The following is a 16,598-nucleotide window of genomic DNA, read 5'->3' on the forward strand; positions in this document are numbered from 1 at the left end:
TCACCCGCAAGGGTCTCAAGGCGCTTGTACGAATACCGCTGTGGAACCCATCCTGGCTTTCCCTGTGAGGTGTCCACTGCTGGGCACCCCCAAGGTGGAGGCCAGGCATCCTTAGCGTTGTGGGGGCCGTTGTGGAGATTAAGCAAGCTATTGCCCAGAGTTGCAGAGTGGGACTCCATGATTGGAATAGGCACCGTGGCGAGAATGATCAGGTCCGTGGAATTTTTGAGCCCAAGACCCGCCGAGGCGGGGAATTGAACCCTGGTCCCGGGCTAGACCTCTGCATCAGGGTCTGCCGCTCTAACCATTGAGCCACACTTCTCCACTGAACATTCAATATATCTCACTCCTTAAGGCCATGTGTGTGTAAAGGTTTAAATAAAGTTTTTCCTTAAATACGATCTTACTCTATAATGTATAGATTACTTATGGCTGACCTACATTTCCAAGATTCTTACTTCTTCCCAGTAATTAATCTTTGTAGAAGGCTTTCCCAAGCTCTTTTATACATCCATGAACAACTTGGGTCCTCTAATCCCACCCTCCATTTTCACCTTCCACATCCTGAAAATTGATTGGCCCTTCCAACAGTTTGCTGATGTAAGGCCTCCCGGAAGGGTAGGGTGGCAGGTCGTAAGTAATGGGACAAGGAAGGAAATAAACAGAGAAATGAAGATTAACTGCACCTAATCTATAACTTTATGTCCTAATTTCCTTCATTGTTCCATTCATTACTCATTGAGGATATATCCAAGCAGTATGCCTTCATCAAGATTTGAATGATCACTTTCAAAAGACATACCAGAGAAAAGACAGGATAGCTACTACAGATATTCCTTAATAATACTTGAAATCAAAAAGGAAATAATGGCTCAACAAACACAGAAATAGCACAAAATATACAAGATAGCTGCTTTTAAAAGTACTTCTGTGCCAAAGTGCAACTCTTCCCCTTGACTCACACTGTACTTGCAGAGAGAAACAAAGGTAGAAGCCCAAGCTGCAGCCCGTCAAATATCAATAATAGAAACACTAGCCCACTCTGCCCATGATGCAGACATTCTATTTGTGGAGCAAGCTTGAAATGAACCTGGACAATCTTTCCCCGATTTCTGATATATCAAGGAGATTACTATTTTAAACCAGCGACTTAAAGTTGGTTTGAAAGATTTATAACCTCTCTTAGCTGTGCCAAAATAAACAACACTATGCATGTCTGCATGTATTCTGCAGCCCTGTCTAGGGAAATTTTAACTGTCCTTGACACATCTAAAAGGCAATGTTCAGTAATCTGATTCACGAGGTTGGAGTGGGACAAAAACCTGAAAGCTGAACTGATCTTTGGGACAAATTCCGTGCCTCATCTCAAAATAATCATATAATATCACAAATATAGTGGTGCACCAGAAACTACAGAAGTCCAATCAAATTGCAGACTGGTCCATTTCTTTTTCACTTTACATTCCTAACAGTCTTATATTGTTGTCCAAATTTCAACAGTTACAGCCACAACCACAGCTAATGCATTTTGTTCACCACCATGAACTTCAAGGCATTCAAAATATATATCGTTTTTAGAAGATTATGAAACAGTCACAGTACACTCTGCTATTCCTTATCCTGCGGTAGGTAACATTTCAGTCCATAGGTCCAAAGTATACATCATGTGTCTGAACAGTGTTCAAGTGGTGAACAAAATGAGCTGGCTGCAGCTGTGACAATTAAAATTTGAACAACAAGAATATAACATTTTGCAATATAAAATGAAGAAGAAATGCATCAGTGTACAATTGATTGGACTTCTGAAGTTTCTGGTGCACCACCAGATTTGTGATATTGTATGCCAAGCAGAGGTATCCAGGAGCGGCAAATACTAATAGAGTGTGCACAACATAAAGAAATTGTTTTTGAGACAAAGGGGAGGTGATAGTTGTTTTGCCTACTGCTATTTTTATGTGTTCTAAATAATCCTATGTTCTATGATTCTTAAATATGATTGACAAGAAAGAAAAGAGCCCAGCTCGCCATTTCTCCTTGCGGTCATAATAGCCAATAAAAATAAAACTAAGTGTCAAAATGTTTTCTCTGATCTCACCAAGAGGCTCAAAGGGATTGTCCTGCAAAAATAAGCGAAGACCAATTGAAGGTTGAAAATAAATTCCTTGCCCCCAAAACACACATATACTGAAGCATCGCTACTGGGGCAAATGGGACCAAATAGAGGTTCTCCAACAAGTTGGGCTCGTGAACCACCATCCAACTAGGTGAGCCAGTGCACTGCCAATAAACATACACCAAACATACACCAAAAATAAAAATGGTTCAAGCACTAGCAAACCTGATGAATGGATAAGATTTTGAAGATGAATATGAAAAATGTAGTGAAAAAACACTCTAACTGCCCATACAATTCTTCGATGCGCTTTTTGAATAGAAAGGGCACAAAAACACAGGAAGTGGAATGATGTAACTAGAGAATAGAAGGGTGGAGGTAGAGGAGCTAAGGCATTCATGGATACAGAAAAGAGCTCAACAAGGAAGTGGCAATGTAGGAGGGAGGGGGCCTTACTCAAACAGTAACGAATGGGATAAGGCATAAGATGAGGAGATAATGCTCTGTAAGTCAGGCATGGTCTCTCATCATAGAATGCTCATCGGTCCTGTGGTGTGTTCTCTTCATGTGATGCCTCTTCACCATGGCTTCATTTAGATACCTTTGTCATGCCAATGGCATACCCATGAATGAATTCTCAATTTCAATACCCTTTCATTTACCCATCAATACCCTCTCTCTTTGATAACCACAGAAACCCTGCACTGTTCCCTCTCCTTGTGGTGCCACTTTAATTCTGGATGTCCCTTGATTTGAAGATGCCCCAGCATCCCTTCTCAAACCTTACTCTCTAGAGTACCACCACATGCTCTCTGGTAAAGGCTCATTAAATTATAAAACTTAATGCCCAGCTAGACTACCACACTTTTGTGTTTTCTTTTTCAGTCCATTTCCACGTTTATTTCCTCCCCTGCTCCTCACCTCATCCACTTCCCGCCGATTTAGGTCAAATGTAACATTGAAGAGTGTCTTTAGGATCTCCATCACCCTCTCGGTCTCCTCCTTTGCAAGCGCAGGACAGCAGAGGTCTGTCACCACCTCGTAGACATCTGCCCACTTCAGTGCCAATGTGCTTTCCAGAGCATCTGTAAGCAGGCTGACGCCCCTCAGCTCTTGGGCAAGTTGACGACGCACATCCACACGTAGTGCTGTCATTAGGAAAAGGAGCCTCAGGTCAAAGAATTTACTCTCATGGCAGGATTTGGTCTCATTATACAACTTTAGTCGACGAGCCAGACCGTTGACAATCCTGAGCTCTGTGGCTACCTGCTGAGCTTCAGGGCTGTTATACACAATATTGCAGAGGCCTTTGAGGGCTTCCACCATGCTCTCACTGTCTGGCATAAGGGAGACTTCACACTCTTCTGAATAATCCACCCCAGCGTACCGAGCAAGAGTGTACATGGAGGTTCTGCCGGTGAAAGGAGTAAGTGCATACTTGTCCCGTGAGAGGATGCGAACAGTTTCCAGGCAAGCTGCTTGACAAGACGGCTGCAGGTCACGGCCCAAGAACTTAATCACCACCTCACCAAGTTTCTGTGAAAGAAACAAGAGCAGTTAGAATACATTCCTGAGCCTTTGCACATAACTATTAAATAAATCAGTATTTTTAGAACCAGTCTAAAAGCTAAATAGAAATGTCCTATACCAATGAAAGACACACATAGATTCAGTGTAATCAATTCAATTGAGAAAGTCAGTACCAAGAAGCTTCAGGAAAGGAACTGGAGTTATATCAGGCAGCCCCGTCTTGTTCATAAAAAGTGTTCAGCCTTCTAGTCAATGAACCCAATTGTCAAGGACATGTCTGATTTCTCCAGTTTCCACAGAAACACCTTTGGAAAACATTCAATGGCGAATTTATGTCTGTAGAATTGGATCTAGGCACCACTGGTAATCTCTGATGGATTGCGAAGTATACATTGTGGGTCATGACCAAAAAAAATGGCCCAGTCACCATTTGTGATACCTGAAATACCATCCTTCTATTCAGCAACTGGGATCTCTGAAGCCTCATACTCAGTGGGCCACCAATGATTTCTGAAATATTATGATTTCCCCCCCACTGCGACCTTTGACATAGTGCTGAACAGCCATGTTACTTCTCACCGCAAGTGATCTCTGAAGCATTATCATTTATCAGTCAGTGGTGATCCCTGAAGGACCATGGTCAATAAACCCGTTTTGATCACAGAAGTATTTGGATCTTTTAACTACTATTGTTCTTTGAAGGATCTCCATCTATCCGGCTCTAGTGAGATGGGGAGAAAATGTACCTGGCAACTACTCATCCCCTCAAAAGAAGTGTAATGTATTAATGAGTGGTGCGCGCAGGACAACAATTTTTCAATCACTGATGATCCTGAAAGAACTGTGATTTATCAACGACTCATGGTGTTTGAAGGTGATATGTGAAGAACCAGGATCATGCAGCCAATGAAAATTTAGAAGGTCCATGATATATTAAGCATTACTGTCCTATGAACACCCATGGTGTACTTGTCATTGTCAGTCAATAAAGAGCAATGATCTAGCCACTGTTGGCAACATCACTAACACAATCTGACATGTCGTCTTTGCTCATTGCTTTTCAGTTTAAAGTGCTTATATTAGGTTTGAATTTTTCACATTCGCAATCTACATAAAAACAACCTTTCGAACATTTCATATTCACTCTGCCAGCAGAGGCAGGCATTCACAATTATTCTGACAGTGTTTCACAATAACAGAGTGTCTATGTAAAATAAGATATACCATCTGCAACCAACCAATATTCTACAAGTATATAAACAAGTAGTTTCTATTATGCAGTGCCTTTGTAGTATCTTGCAAGCGCATGCCTGCACTTCATATCTGTTGGACTTGGCCCTTTCTGCAGGGTCATCCCCAAACTTTTTGCCTCCACCCTACTGTTTTCTGAACCTGTTTTTGTTGGCCTTTAGGACTCTGTGCACTTTACCACTGCTAACCAGTGCTAACATGCTTGTGCTCTCTCCATTAAACATGGCAGAATTAGCTTATACCCAGATGGCATATTTAATTTACTTGTAATTCCCTAGTAAAGTGGTAATACATCTGCCCAGGGCCGTAAATTAAATGCTACAAGAGAGCCTACAGCTATTATTGTGCCAGCTACTTAAGTAGCTCTTTCAACAGGCCATTGCAGCCTGTGTGTGCCGTTTTAAAGTAAAACCAAAGGAGATGATGCACAGAGTGTTGAACATTGCAAGCACTCACCCCCAGTCAACTGATCTGGGTTTAATCCATCATCATTCTTTAGCTCACTCCGCCACCCCAGTTCAGACATGGCCATATGCAAATCAGTCTGACCCTGTGCCTCATGGGAACCGTCCAGCCCGAACTGCAAAGCTATTTATTTATTTTATTTATTTATTCAAAGTTTTATATAGCGCGAACAAGATCCTTACAGATATCAGAGCGCTTCACAATGAAAGGGGTTGGGGCAGTAGGAATGAACAGAGGTAATGGGAGCAATGTAGTAGTCACTAACATGAAAGGATAATAATAACATACATAAAACATATCAAAATACAGTCAGGTAAACAAGTAATATAAGACGGCACAAGTCATTGATCCCACTACAGAGGTGTTCAGGTACACTTTGGGTGTGTGGAAGGCTTATAACAGTGTTTTAGTATAGAGAGAGCACTGAGTGGGGGCACCGGGAGGGTGAATCAGTGACCCAACGTGTATCATATATTGGTTGGTAGTAAGAAAGTAGCGTAGTAGTGTCTCCCTCAAGTAGAGGTATAGTGCCAAAGGACAAGGTGAGCATTGACACAAAGCAATGCAGAGTCTCTGATCCAACACCTATAACGTTCAGGAGATCCTGGCCAGAAGGATGGTTTTCACCTCTTTCTTGAAGAGTGCAGTGGAGGAGAAACGCCTGGTTTCAGGAGGGAGCGCATTCCAGATCCTGGGTGCCATTCCTGAGAAGGAGCGCTTGTAAGTTTTCTCTTTCCGGAATCTACGGGGTTTCAGGAGTAGATTTTTTGAGCTTCTATTGGATCTCGAACCTCCTGATATAGACAACTTTTGAGCGAGGTAGTTGGGTGCATTGTGGTGCACTGCCGCGTGTGTCATAACTGCAATTTTTAGTTGTATTCTGGCTTCAAAAGGCAGCCATTTTAGGGACTTTAAGTCTGGGGAAATATGCGAATGTTTTCTTGAGCCAGTAATGAGTCTTGCGGCAGCGTTCGGGGAGGCTCTTAAGGGTGCTGTTGTGGATAGCGGGAGTCCGCTGAGGGCCACAATTCCGTAGTCTATTCGAGGGATGACTAACGCTTGTACAGCAGTTTGGAAGTCTTCAGCAGGGAGGAAGGGTTTAATTTTCCTCAGTGTGTTGATTTGGAAATTAGCTGATTTTGTGGCTTTGCTGACGTGCTGCTGCATGTTGAGCTTGGCATCCAGTGTGATGCCTAGGGATTTCGCTGAGTCCACGATGGTGGGTTGGACATTGAGTGCTGTTAGGTTGTTGAGCCATGTTTGGGTGGTTGAAATTTTCGCCGGGGGTGAGATGAGAAGGAACTCAGTTTTCAGAGCATTTAGTTTGAGGTGATTATCGGCTAGCCAAGATTGAGTGTTAATAAGCGTGGAATTCAGAAGTTTGATATCTTCCGGGGATTGAAGCTTTAGGTATAGTTGTGTGTCGTCGGCGTACATATGAAATTGGACATTAGAAGCTTGGAGCAAGGTGGCGAGCGGTTCCATGACGAGGTTGAACAATGTGGGGGAGAGGGAGGATCCTTGTGGAACACCTAGATCTGCAGGCACAGGTGAAGATAGCACATTGTCGATCTTGAACTTCTGAGACCGGTTGTGAAGAAAGGACGAAAACCATTTGAGAACCGTTCCCGATAGTCCCATTCTAGTGCTTAGCAGTTCCAGCAAGTTCTCATGTTTGACCGTGTCAAATGCTGACGAGAGGTCAAGAAGGATGAGGAGGCAGGACTCATTGCGATCAAGAATTTGGAGGGCGTCATCAATTATGTGTGTCATAGCTGTTTCCGTACTATGTTTCGCTCGGAAGCCTGATTGATGAGAGTTGAGGAGGTCAAATTGGTCAATGTGTCTTGTTAGTTGGAGTTGGACACATTTCTCCAGCAGTTTGGCCAGGGTGGGGATATTGGCGATGGGCCGGTAATTGTTTAGGTCAGACGGATCAGCTGTAGGTTTCTTGAGTATAGGCGTGACTTGCCCCACCTTGAGGGAGTCTGGAATGAGGCCTTGTTGCAGGGAGCAGTTGATGATTTTGGTCCAGAGAGGGAGGAGCAAGGGGATGAAGTCTTTTACAGCATTAGCAGGTAGAGGGTCTGTGAGGTGATTAGAGGGCTTCAAGGTGCAGAGCAGATTGTGTATTGTTTCTTCCGAGTAGGTATCGAAGTACAGCCAAGATGCCATGTTTTTGGGTTGAGTGTTAGCCATTCTGGTGTGGTTGGGGAATCGGCTTACATCCATGATGAGGTCATTTCTTATGTTGTCAGTCTTTAGCTTAAAGAAAGCAGAGAAGTCTTCACAGTGTGGGGAGTCGCTTGTTGTGCTATTTGATTGTAAGGGTTGTGCCTTTGTTTGGGTCTTGATTAGTTCGAACAGTTTTCTTGGCCTGTTTTTTGCTTGGTCCAGCTGGCGGCTGAAGAAGTCCAACTTTGTGCGCTTTATTTTCCTGAAGTAGGATTTCTCTTGTTTTTAAGCCTTTTGAGGTGCAGTGCTGAAGGGTCCGCTCTCCAGGTGCGCTCTGCCATTCGCATCGAACGCCTGTCGTCATTGAGTCTGTCGTCATACCAGGGGTTAGAAGTTTTGGTGGAGACTCTCTTCAGTTGCAGTGGGGCGACTTCATTGACTAATGTATTCATAGATTCAAGGTAGTGGTCAGTCAGTGATTGAACATCCGAGGCACCTGAAGGGGGAAGGAGGAGATTGCCGACGTGGGGAGGCAGAGTAGAGGGATTGAGATTCTTCATGTCCCTTTTCCATGTTTTGGATTTGATTGGTTGAGCCGGGTTAGGTTTAACTTTTTCATTGATAGAGAAGGTGATAATGTGGTGATCTGACCAGTCGCAGGGTAGAATCGTCTCCAGTTGTGTAGAATTCTCTTTGGCAATGATGAGATCAAGTATCGCGCCTTTGTCGTGTGTTGGTCTATCGCATATTTGGGTGAGGTCAAGCGCATTAAGGAAAGTTTTGAGACTATTCACCACTGTGTCTTTCTGATCATTCCAGTGGAGATTGAAGTCACCCAGGTAGACTTGGGTGGTCTGCCGACCGGCATTGGAAGTGATCATGTCCATGAGTTGTTGGGTGAATATGAGATTGTCACCAGGCGGGTGATAGATGAGATGTAAAGCACAAACTTGTTTGCCCTCGCTGGTGATGTCGAGGCAGAGGAGTTCACAGGAGGAGAGGGAGGGGGAGGTGACTTTAGTAACGGAGAGGTTACTTCTAAAAATGCATGCAATTCCCCCGCCCGTCTTGTCTGAAGACCTGTCTAGCCTAATGATGTGATAGTTGGGGGGAACTAGTATGTCCATAATCGGGGTAGAGGCTTCAGTGAGCCAAGTTTCTGTTAGAATGGCCAGGTCCAGATCCCTAGCTGAGACGAGATCAGCGATGTCGGAGGCGTGTCTCTGGGCCGATCTGCAGTTGAGTAGGATGCATTTGAGTTTGGGAGAGAGAAGGGTGGTCGAGCTTTCTAGAGTGAGGGGAACTTTTCTGAGGTTGTTAGGGACGGAACCTCTGTTGTTGAGTGTTGGGAGCCTCAGAGGGTTTGTAAGAATTGTGGGTATGGGGATGTGTGTGCTGGATATGTGTTTTTCCGGACCTGGGCCATAAGAGCGTAGGAGAGAGCATAGATCGCGGTCCGACAATGAGTTGAGGACACGGCGGGGGCGGTGGGAGTTGTTGCGAACGGGGATAGTCGGCCAGCGCGGATGTCGTTGGAGGCGAGGGTATGTAGGGCGGGTGCGTCCATTGTAGGGTAGAGGGATGATGGGAGGTAGACTGGGCTGTGATGAGAGAAGGTCTTTGATTGCGTGGACATCTTTTTTGATTTGTAGAATATCCTCTTTAACTTGTTGGAGGGTGGGTAAAGTCAGGTCAGGGGGTGCATTGGGGCTGGCGTAGGTGGTAAGAGCCCTTGGTGAATGGTTGTGTAGTGAGCTGGAAAGCGGGCAGGGAATCGAAGGGGGGGATATAGTAGCGTTGTTGGAATGTTCTGCGGAGCAAATGGGTGGGATGGCATTCAAAGAGTGGGCGTGTTTGTGGGCGGGGGGTGTGGGTGAAGTAGGCGGTGAAGGCGGTGGGTGGGAGGCTTAGGTGGTGCCGTCAGTGGGAGCCGGTGCCGGTGTGTGGAAGAGTGAGTGAAGGCTGAAGACAGTGGGGGAGACCGGAGGGTAGTGAGGGCTGAGAATAGGTGGTGGGAGAGAGGGGGATGCTAAGGTAGGGGAGGTGGTATGTTCTGTGTGTGTTGTTGGGAGGGTGTGAGTGTCGTGGGTGGGAGTGGGGAGGGAGCTGGTGGGGGGGAAAGGTGTCCGCCGTGGGGGGTATGGGAGGGGGGGGTGGATAGACTCCGAGTGGTGATGTTATCAGATGGTGGTGTGTTGTGGGTGAGAGTTGTTCTGTCAGGTGTGAGAGTGTCGTGGGTGAGAGTGGGGAGGGAGCTGGGGAGGGAGAGGCCTCTGTCGTGGGGGGGATGGGAGGGGGGAGTGGATAAAGTCCGAGCGGTGGTGTGTTCAGGTGGCGTGTTGCGGATGGGGGTTGTTATGTCAGGGCGGAGAGGGATAGGGGGGATGTGAGTGGGGGTAAAAGGGATCATGTTAGAGGGGCGGTTAGTATAGGAGGTGGCGTCGATTGTGTCTGTCCTTGGGGAATGTAGGGCGTTAACAGCAGGTGGGCCATTTACTGGGGTGCTGGGGGTATCTGTCCTTGGGGAGTGTGGGGTGTTAACAGCAGGTGGGCCATTTACTGGGGTGCTGGGGGTAGAGGTGTTGTAGGTGGGGGCTGCGACGTCAGGGGTGATAGTGCTGGTGGAGATCTGGGTGGGGGTCCGCAGATTGGAGAGGTGCTCTTTGAACTTGGGGAACAGGTTGTCTAGTAGTTCCAGGTTCTTGTCCGTGGATTGAATTAGGACAATCCCGTTGTTATAGATAGTAATGGTAGTCCTGCCAGGGAAGAGGTGGGAAGGTGTGATAGAGAGAGTTAGGCCATGAGTTGTTTTCCTGGTGGAGGAGACGGTGAGCAGGGTTAGGAACGCTTTTCTCCATTGGGCTCTGCGTGAGGTGTGGAAGATGATATCGGTATTCAGGGCTCCATTGCCCGGTGAGAAGTAGGTGTCGGCAAAGGGTGTTTCAGGGTGCGACCTCATAAAGTTATGTTTAAAACGTTTAGTGGCTTTTTTGGTGAGGGTGGAAGGGTAGTTAATTCTAAAAGTGTGCTTGCCGTTGCGCTCCATTTTAGAGGCTGTAATGTTGGGTGTAGGAGCTAGGGAGTCATAAGTGACACTAGTGAGCATCCAAAAGAGATATGAGGTAGCGTCCAAGAGAGATATGAGGTAGTATGTATCTAAATCTAAATCACTGTGTCTAAATACAGTAATCACAATCAGACTCAGCGGTCGTTGTAAACATGGTCAGAATCAAAATCTAAATACAATAATCACAGTCAGACTCAAAATACAACGAAAACAGGATGTAGGCAGTGGTAATTGGTGCAGTCCAAGGAGAGGAGTGGAACGGGTTCACCTTACCGCAAAGGATGGAGACAGATAGTAAATCAAAAATCAATCAATGAGGTATATGGATCAGTAGCAAAAAACAATTGCAGCCAGAAGTTAAAATAGGACCTAAAGTGACACTAGTGAGCAACCAGAGTATATGAGGTAGCAATTGGTGCATAGAGGTGAGGAAAAAGTGGGATGTGTAGTATATCATTAGGGATATAGACATATAATAACACTGTAAAAGGCAGACACCCTATCCAAATAATCTTGCGTGTAAACATATGATGCAAATATATGAGGCGCAACTTCACTAGTGATCCCTGCTCAACCAGCGCAACAGCCCACGTCTCCGCCGTGGAGGTGAGGGTAGTTTAATGAGGATGACTAGTTTAAGATGGCCACAGGAATTGAAGACTAGTCTAAGATGGCCGCCAACATGGACTATAGGGAGACAAGAGACAAGAGAAAAGCTATGTCTTCCCTGGACCGGAAACAAGCATCCTGGGACCGGTTTCTGGCTAATCAGCCATCATCAGCCAGGCTAGCTTGAATCCAGTAGCAAAGTGAGCAAGGGACCCACGTCTTGGCATACCCTGCCAACTTAGGGAAAACATAGCAAAACCAAAGGGGATGATGGATGGAGTGTTGAACATTGCACTGAACTGGGGTGGCGGAGTGAGCTAGAGAATGATGGACTAAACCCAGATCAGTTGACTGGGGGTGAGTGCTTGCAATGTTCAACACGCCGTCCATCATCCCCTTTGGTTTTGCCGTTTTAAAGTGCCATGTCGCCCTAAACATTTTGCCAGGCCCAAACCTTCCTTTTGAATATATATATTAGTTACCCAAAGGGCAGGCCCTGAACAGCCCAGAGGGCAGGATGCAATGTATTTAAAAAGGAGGACATGTACGTTTAAGTTTTACATGTCCTGGAAGTGAAAAACACTTACATTCGTTTTTTACTATTGTAAGGCTTAACTCTCCACCATTGGGTTACCTTATTACATTTAGTAAATGACAACTTTTAATTGAGAGCAGGTATACAGATTGAGTTTTGGGGGTCTAAAGAATTGTAATTAATAGCCATCTTTAATGATAAAGACAGATTTTTTATCACAGTTCTAAAGATGCCACTTTTAGAAAGTTGGAATGTCTTGCCTACCCATTTTGTGCTTGCAGTCTGATCCTGGCTCCACATTTATAGGTGTAGCTGGCAGTTGATCTCTGTGTATTGCTCCCAGACAGTAAGACATAGGGAAGATAGGTGTTGGGAGGATGGACCACTCTGAGTTAATGAGGGGAAAGAGGAGCTGTCATCTACGACACTTGCCCATCACAAAGGCTCTGTCTGAGCACTCTCACAAAGGGTTTGTCACTAGTCTTTTTTGACCCCACACAAGCTGGTATCAGGACAGGGAGGAAGGGGACGCAGGACACCTCTGGGAGGTGGGGCGGGGCATCTAGAAGCTTCCTCTACTTAAAGTGGGCACCAGGAATAAATATCGGACCTCAGACCCCAACTCTTTATATAGCTTATGGACCTGTGGACTCTCCCAGAAAGAAGAACTGCTCAGCTGTGACGTCTGCCCTGCTGACCTCCTTTGCTGCCCAAGGATTGCTCTCTGCTGCACCAGGACTCTTCTGCTGTGAACTGCCCTTCTGAAACCAGCCTGCCTGTGTGCACTCCAAGATCTCCAAGGGTCAGTCAGCTGACTTTCGGTTCTCAAGCCACAGGGACACAACAGGTTTCTCTGCGCCACGCATCTTCAATGCAGGACTGCACATCCGCCTTAACAGCTTTGCAAGCTTGATTTAGGGCAACGCATCTGGATACCGACAACCCTCCCAGTGCCCTACAGCTGATGCAGGACAGTGCATCGCCTTTGTGACTCTGTCTGCTAACCTGACACGTCAGCATATTTCGATGCCGACAACCGGCCTAGCTCGATGCAGTGTGGCGCATCTCAACTAAAGTCCTCACAAGCCCCAGCGGTTTCACCAGCACCAACTGACAAAGTTTTAGACATTTGTAATGGATCCAGTGAGTAAGTACCTTAAGATGTAAATAAAATAGTATGCTGTACTGCCCTTGCAAACTAACACATTTTCTTTTGCAGGTTTCTGAAATTGTGAATAGATTATCCACTGTTAATGGGTAAAAATGTCTACTTTTTAGCCTGGTGCTTGACAAGGTCGGGCTTGGGGCCCGTTTTCAGAAATAGTTGTGGTGTAGTCATAATGTCTCTGTGGCAGGCGCATGGGAGGTAGGGAGCAAACGCTGGCTATGGATACGGACAATGTGGTGCTTGCTGTTACACAGCCACTTACTCCCTCACATATCTGATGCAAGAATTGGATTTATTTGGGAGTGCATCAGGATTAAAGGTCAATCTAAACAAGACAACTTCTGAACCTTACTGTCTCCCACAGAGACAGAGTTCTTATTTAAAGTCACTTTGGTCACTGCAGTTTCAGCGCACCACAATGGCGCTGTCCTCTTTTTCAAGGAAATTGGGTAAACCCGCTCCTGCTGTACTAATGAGAATATACCAAGCAAAATGCGTGAGTGTGGCCACCTACGGAGCGGGCGTATGGGGCTACACTCCTGTTAATGAGCTCCAAGTAATTGAAAACGATTTCCTGAAATATGTATTAGCTCTTCCTCGCAGTGCCCCTAATTACGGTAGCCATGTTGAGCTCGGTTGGGATTATCTCTCTGACACCATTAGATACCAACCGATCCTCCTCTGGCATCGTATTTGGACTAAGGAGCAATGTCTCCTTACTCGGCTGTTAATTACCGACTGCTTGTCATTGGTTCACTGGAAAAGGATCCCCTGGCTTTTGTATGTTTTTAATTTTTTGAATGATCTGAATTGCCTAGCTTTTTTTTACAAATCCTGTCTCACTAATGTCTATACCAAGAAAGACTCTGAAGAACCTATGTGTCACCCACTTTAGAGAATTACGCTTGTGTTCTGAAATTGGCAAACAAACAAATATCCATTTATTGACGGCACAATCCTCCTACGGTATCCAACCATATCTGTCTTTTTATTTATCAAACTACGATAGATATGTTTTAACCAGATTTCGATTTGACTGTTTTTATCGTCTTGTCTCGTTCCCGGAGCCTTTAGATTGGTCCCGCGAACTAAGCAGATGCCCCTGTGACGATTGTTCTATCCAGTCCACTTTGCATGTAATATTATTCTGTAGCTTGTACGAGACCCCGCGTAAACGCTTGTTGGTCCCACTACTTCGACAATTTGGGCTGAGAAGATGCAGACCTGCTCTTTTGGCATTACAGTACTTAGATACTCCATATGTTGCCAAATCTATAGCTTGCTTTTTAAAGGCTTGCTTGAAAATTCGCTCTCAATTTGCTGTTTCTGCATCTTAAAATATTCTGTTTATTGTGCGTATAACTCTCATTCTTTCGCCACATAGGATATCATTGTACAGTTGACTTGTTAGAAATATTCAATTTATGTCTTTGTATATATTAATCAATATTGTCCTTTTAACTGTTGCAAAATTTTTTATAATGAACTTTTATGATTGTAAATTCAATCGAAATAAAGTTTGTTTTGAGTTTTTTAACCACATGAGCGCTAGCGAAATTCCCCTCCTGTGCTCTTCTTTACAAAAACCCATTATTCATGACGAGCTGGGCTCGTCATGAGCGTAGCAGGAGGCTACCTCATGACGAGCCCAGCTCGTCATGAGCGTCGAAGGGGTTAAGTCACTTCGCTTTTTCTTGGGTATCAGAAGGAGTCCTCTATTGGGATTTACAAATTTGCTCCACCCTTGCAACCATGGCCGAAAGAAATTATGCTGTATTAATAGACAAGACGAGAACATATCTACAATCCTGAAGGGGCAACATTCTCACATGCATGAGACGGCTGGCAGCTGTAAAAATGACTTGGTAGCCAAAAATACTGTATGTTATGAAGACTTTGTTGCTGCGGCCGCCTTCACATGTAATTCCTCAAATGCAACAACTCAGAGTATTATGTATGGAATGACAAAAGGGCGCGTATGCTAAAACACCATACATATTGACCCTTCAGGGTCAGAGGACTGGGCATTGCTCATTTGATCCATTACTTCCAGGCAGTGCAGCTGCGATATCGAGTGGAGTGGTCCAGGCCTGAATCCGAAAAGTATTGGTGTTTCATTGATCAGACCATTGCTGGAATTCATATCTGGAAGATTCCCCTGGCTGCTAAATATATACAGACCAGTTGGGGTTTATATCGTCCCAGGTCTTAGAGCTACGGTGGGTGTTTGGGATAGGGTGCAAGTTATAAAGGGATTGTCCTCTCTTATTTCTACACTGACTTCTGTCATTATTAACCCAGATTTTCCCCCTACTCACCAGGGACCAGCCTTCTCGCGCTAGCAAACTGAGGGCTGCAAGAGAGTGGGAGATTTTTTTTCACCAGAATTGCCTTTTGGAATTCTCGCAAATACGTGCAGATTGCGAGATTCCCGCTTCTGCTCACTAGCAATACCTCCCAATGTTAGACCACATGCCAGTCGCCATCTTACTCCTTTCGAAAGAGGTTTCATGACTTAGGTATCGGATAGGAAGCTCTTAGCAGACATTTATGCTTTCCTTAATTACACCCCTCTGTTAAGCCGGCGACATCAGCACAACGGCGATGGGAAATGGAATGAGAGCATTCCTTTACGCCTAAGGATTGGGCTGATACTTTACAATGTGCCCACATCTCTGCTAGCAGTGAGGGAAAACAAGAAACACTTATTTTTTTAAACAAATCTTTTTATTAACCAGTTGTTCAGTTCACAGCTATACGGGTTGAATGAAATCAAATACAGTAAGCTTCTTTGTGGAGGCATTAAGCTTTCTTTCCTTGATAGTGATTAGCTTCAACGACGTTACATGCACAACAAGTAATAAATTACATATTTCCTGTGTAAAACTGTTAAGGCGCTGCCCTGAATCCTGTCTCCCATTACCCCCCTCAGGACTCCTTGTAATGTGCATAAATACCCCAAATCTAGTCAATTTACGCCCCCGACTTTGGTATACCTCAGTTCTGCTACCTGACACAAATCAAGGTCGTTTTCCCACTCTTGGACAGCCGGGGTCTGCCTGTCTCCAAAATCTGGCTACGTTTCGCTTTGCGACCTCGCTGCAAATGTGAGGCAGAGGTACTTGACCACTGCACATCCCCGGTGATACCATGAATCAAACATCTGGCCTTCATCGGGACATCCAGACCCATGACCGTGGCCATCACCGCCGTGACCTCCTTTAAGTAGTGTTGAATCAGTGGCCAATCCCAAATCGTGTGGTAAAAGGTGCCTTGTGTGCCACAAACCTCCGGTACAGAAAGCCGAAGGGCAGCGGCCTATCTGGTGCAACCTGAAGCGGGATTAGTAAGATCTATGTAATATGCGGAGTTGCAACAGGCGAAAACAGGTTTTTGACTATTTCCTTGGGCTTTTGTAGGGCTTCCACCTAGTCCTCGTCTTCTACGAGACCCACAGCTCCCTCCCAAGCCTCTCGTAACGGGAGTAGAAGGTCTGGTGAGTTATTCATTATTTTCCTGTAGATCAAGGAAACTGCCTTAGTCGGCATGGGATCCAACAGTAGTCGATCCTCCATGGGCGAGTAGTCAGGCAATGGTTCCCCATCAGGCAAAAGGCACCTTAACATGCGTCTCAGCTGTAGGTATCTAAATATCTCTCCCTGCTCTATGTCATACTCTGCCTGGA

The 16,598-nt window shown here is 45.3% G+C and overlaps 1 protein-coding gene across 1 annotated transcript in view; it reads right to left on the reverse strand.

Moving 5' to 3' along the window:
• Window positions 1–16,598, reverse strand: part of LOC144770599 (chaperone Ric-8A) — a 403,114-nt gene that overhangs the window by 253,022 nt on the left and 133,494 nt on the right. The window contains exon 3 of the mRNA XM_078655263.1: window positions 3,035–3,649. Within this exon, the coding sequence (XP_078511389.1) occupies window positions 3,035–3,649 (615 nt within the window). The remainder of the gene's footprint in view (window positions 1–3,034; window positions 3,650–16,598) is intronic.

Source organism: Lissotriton helveticus, chromosome 7, assembly GCF_964261635.1.
Source record: "Lissotriton helveticus chromosome 7, aLisHel1.1, whole genome shotgun sequence".
NCBI classification, from domain to species: domain Eukaryota; kingdom Metazoa; phylum Chordata; class Amphibia; order Caudata; family Salamandridae; genus Lissotriton; species Lissotriton helveticus.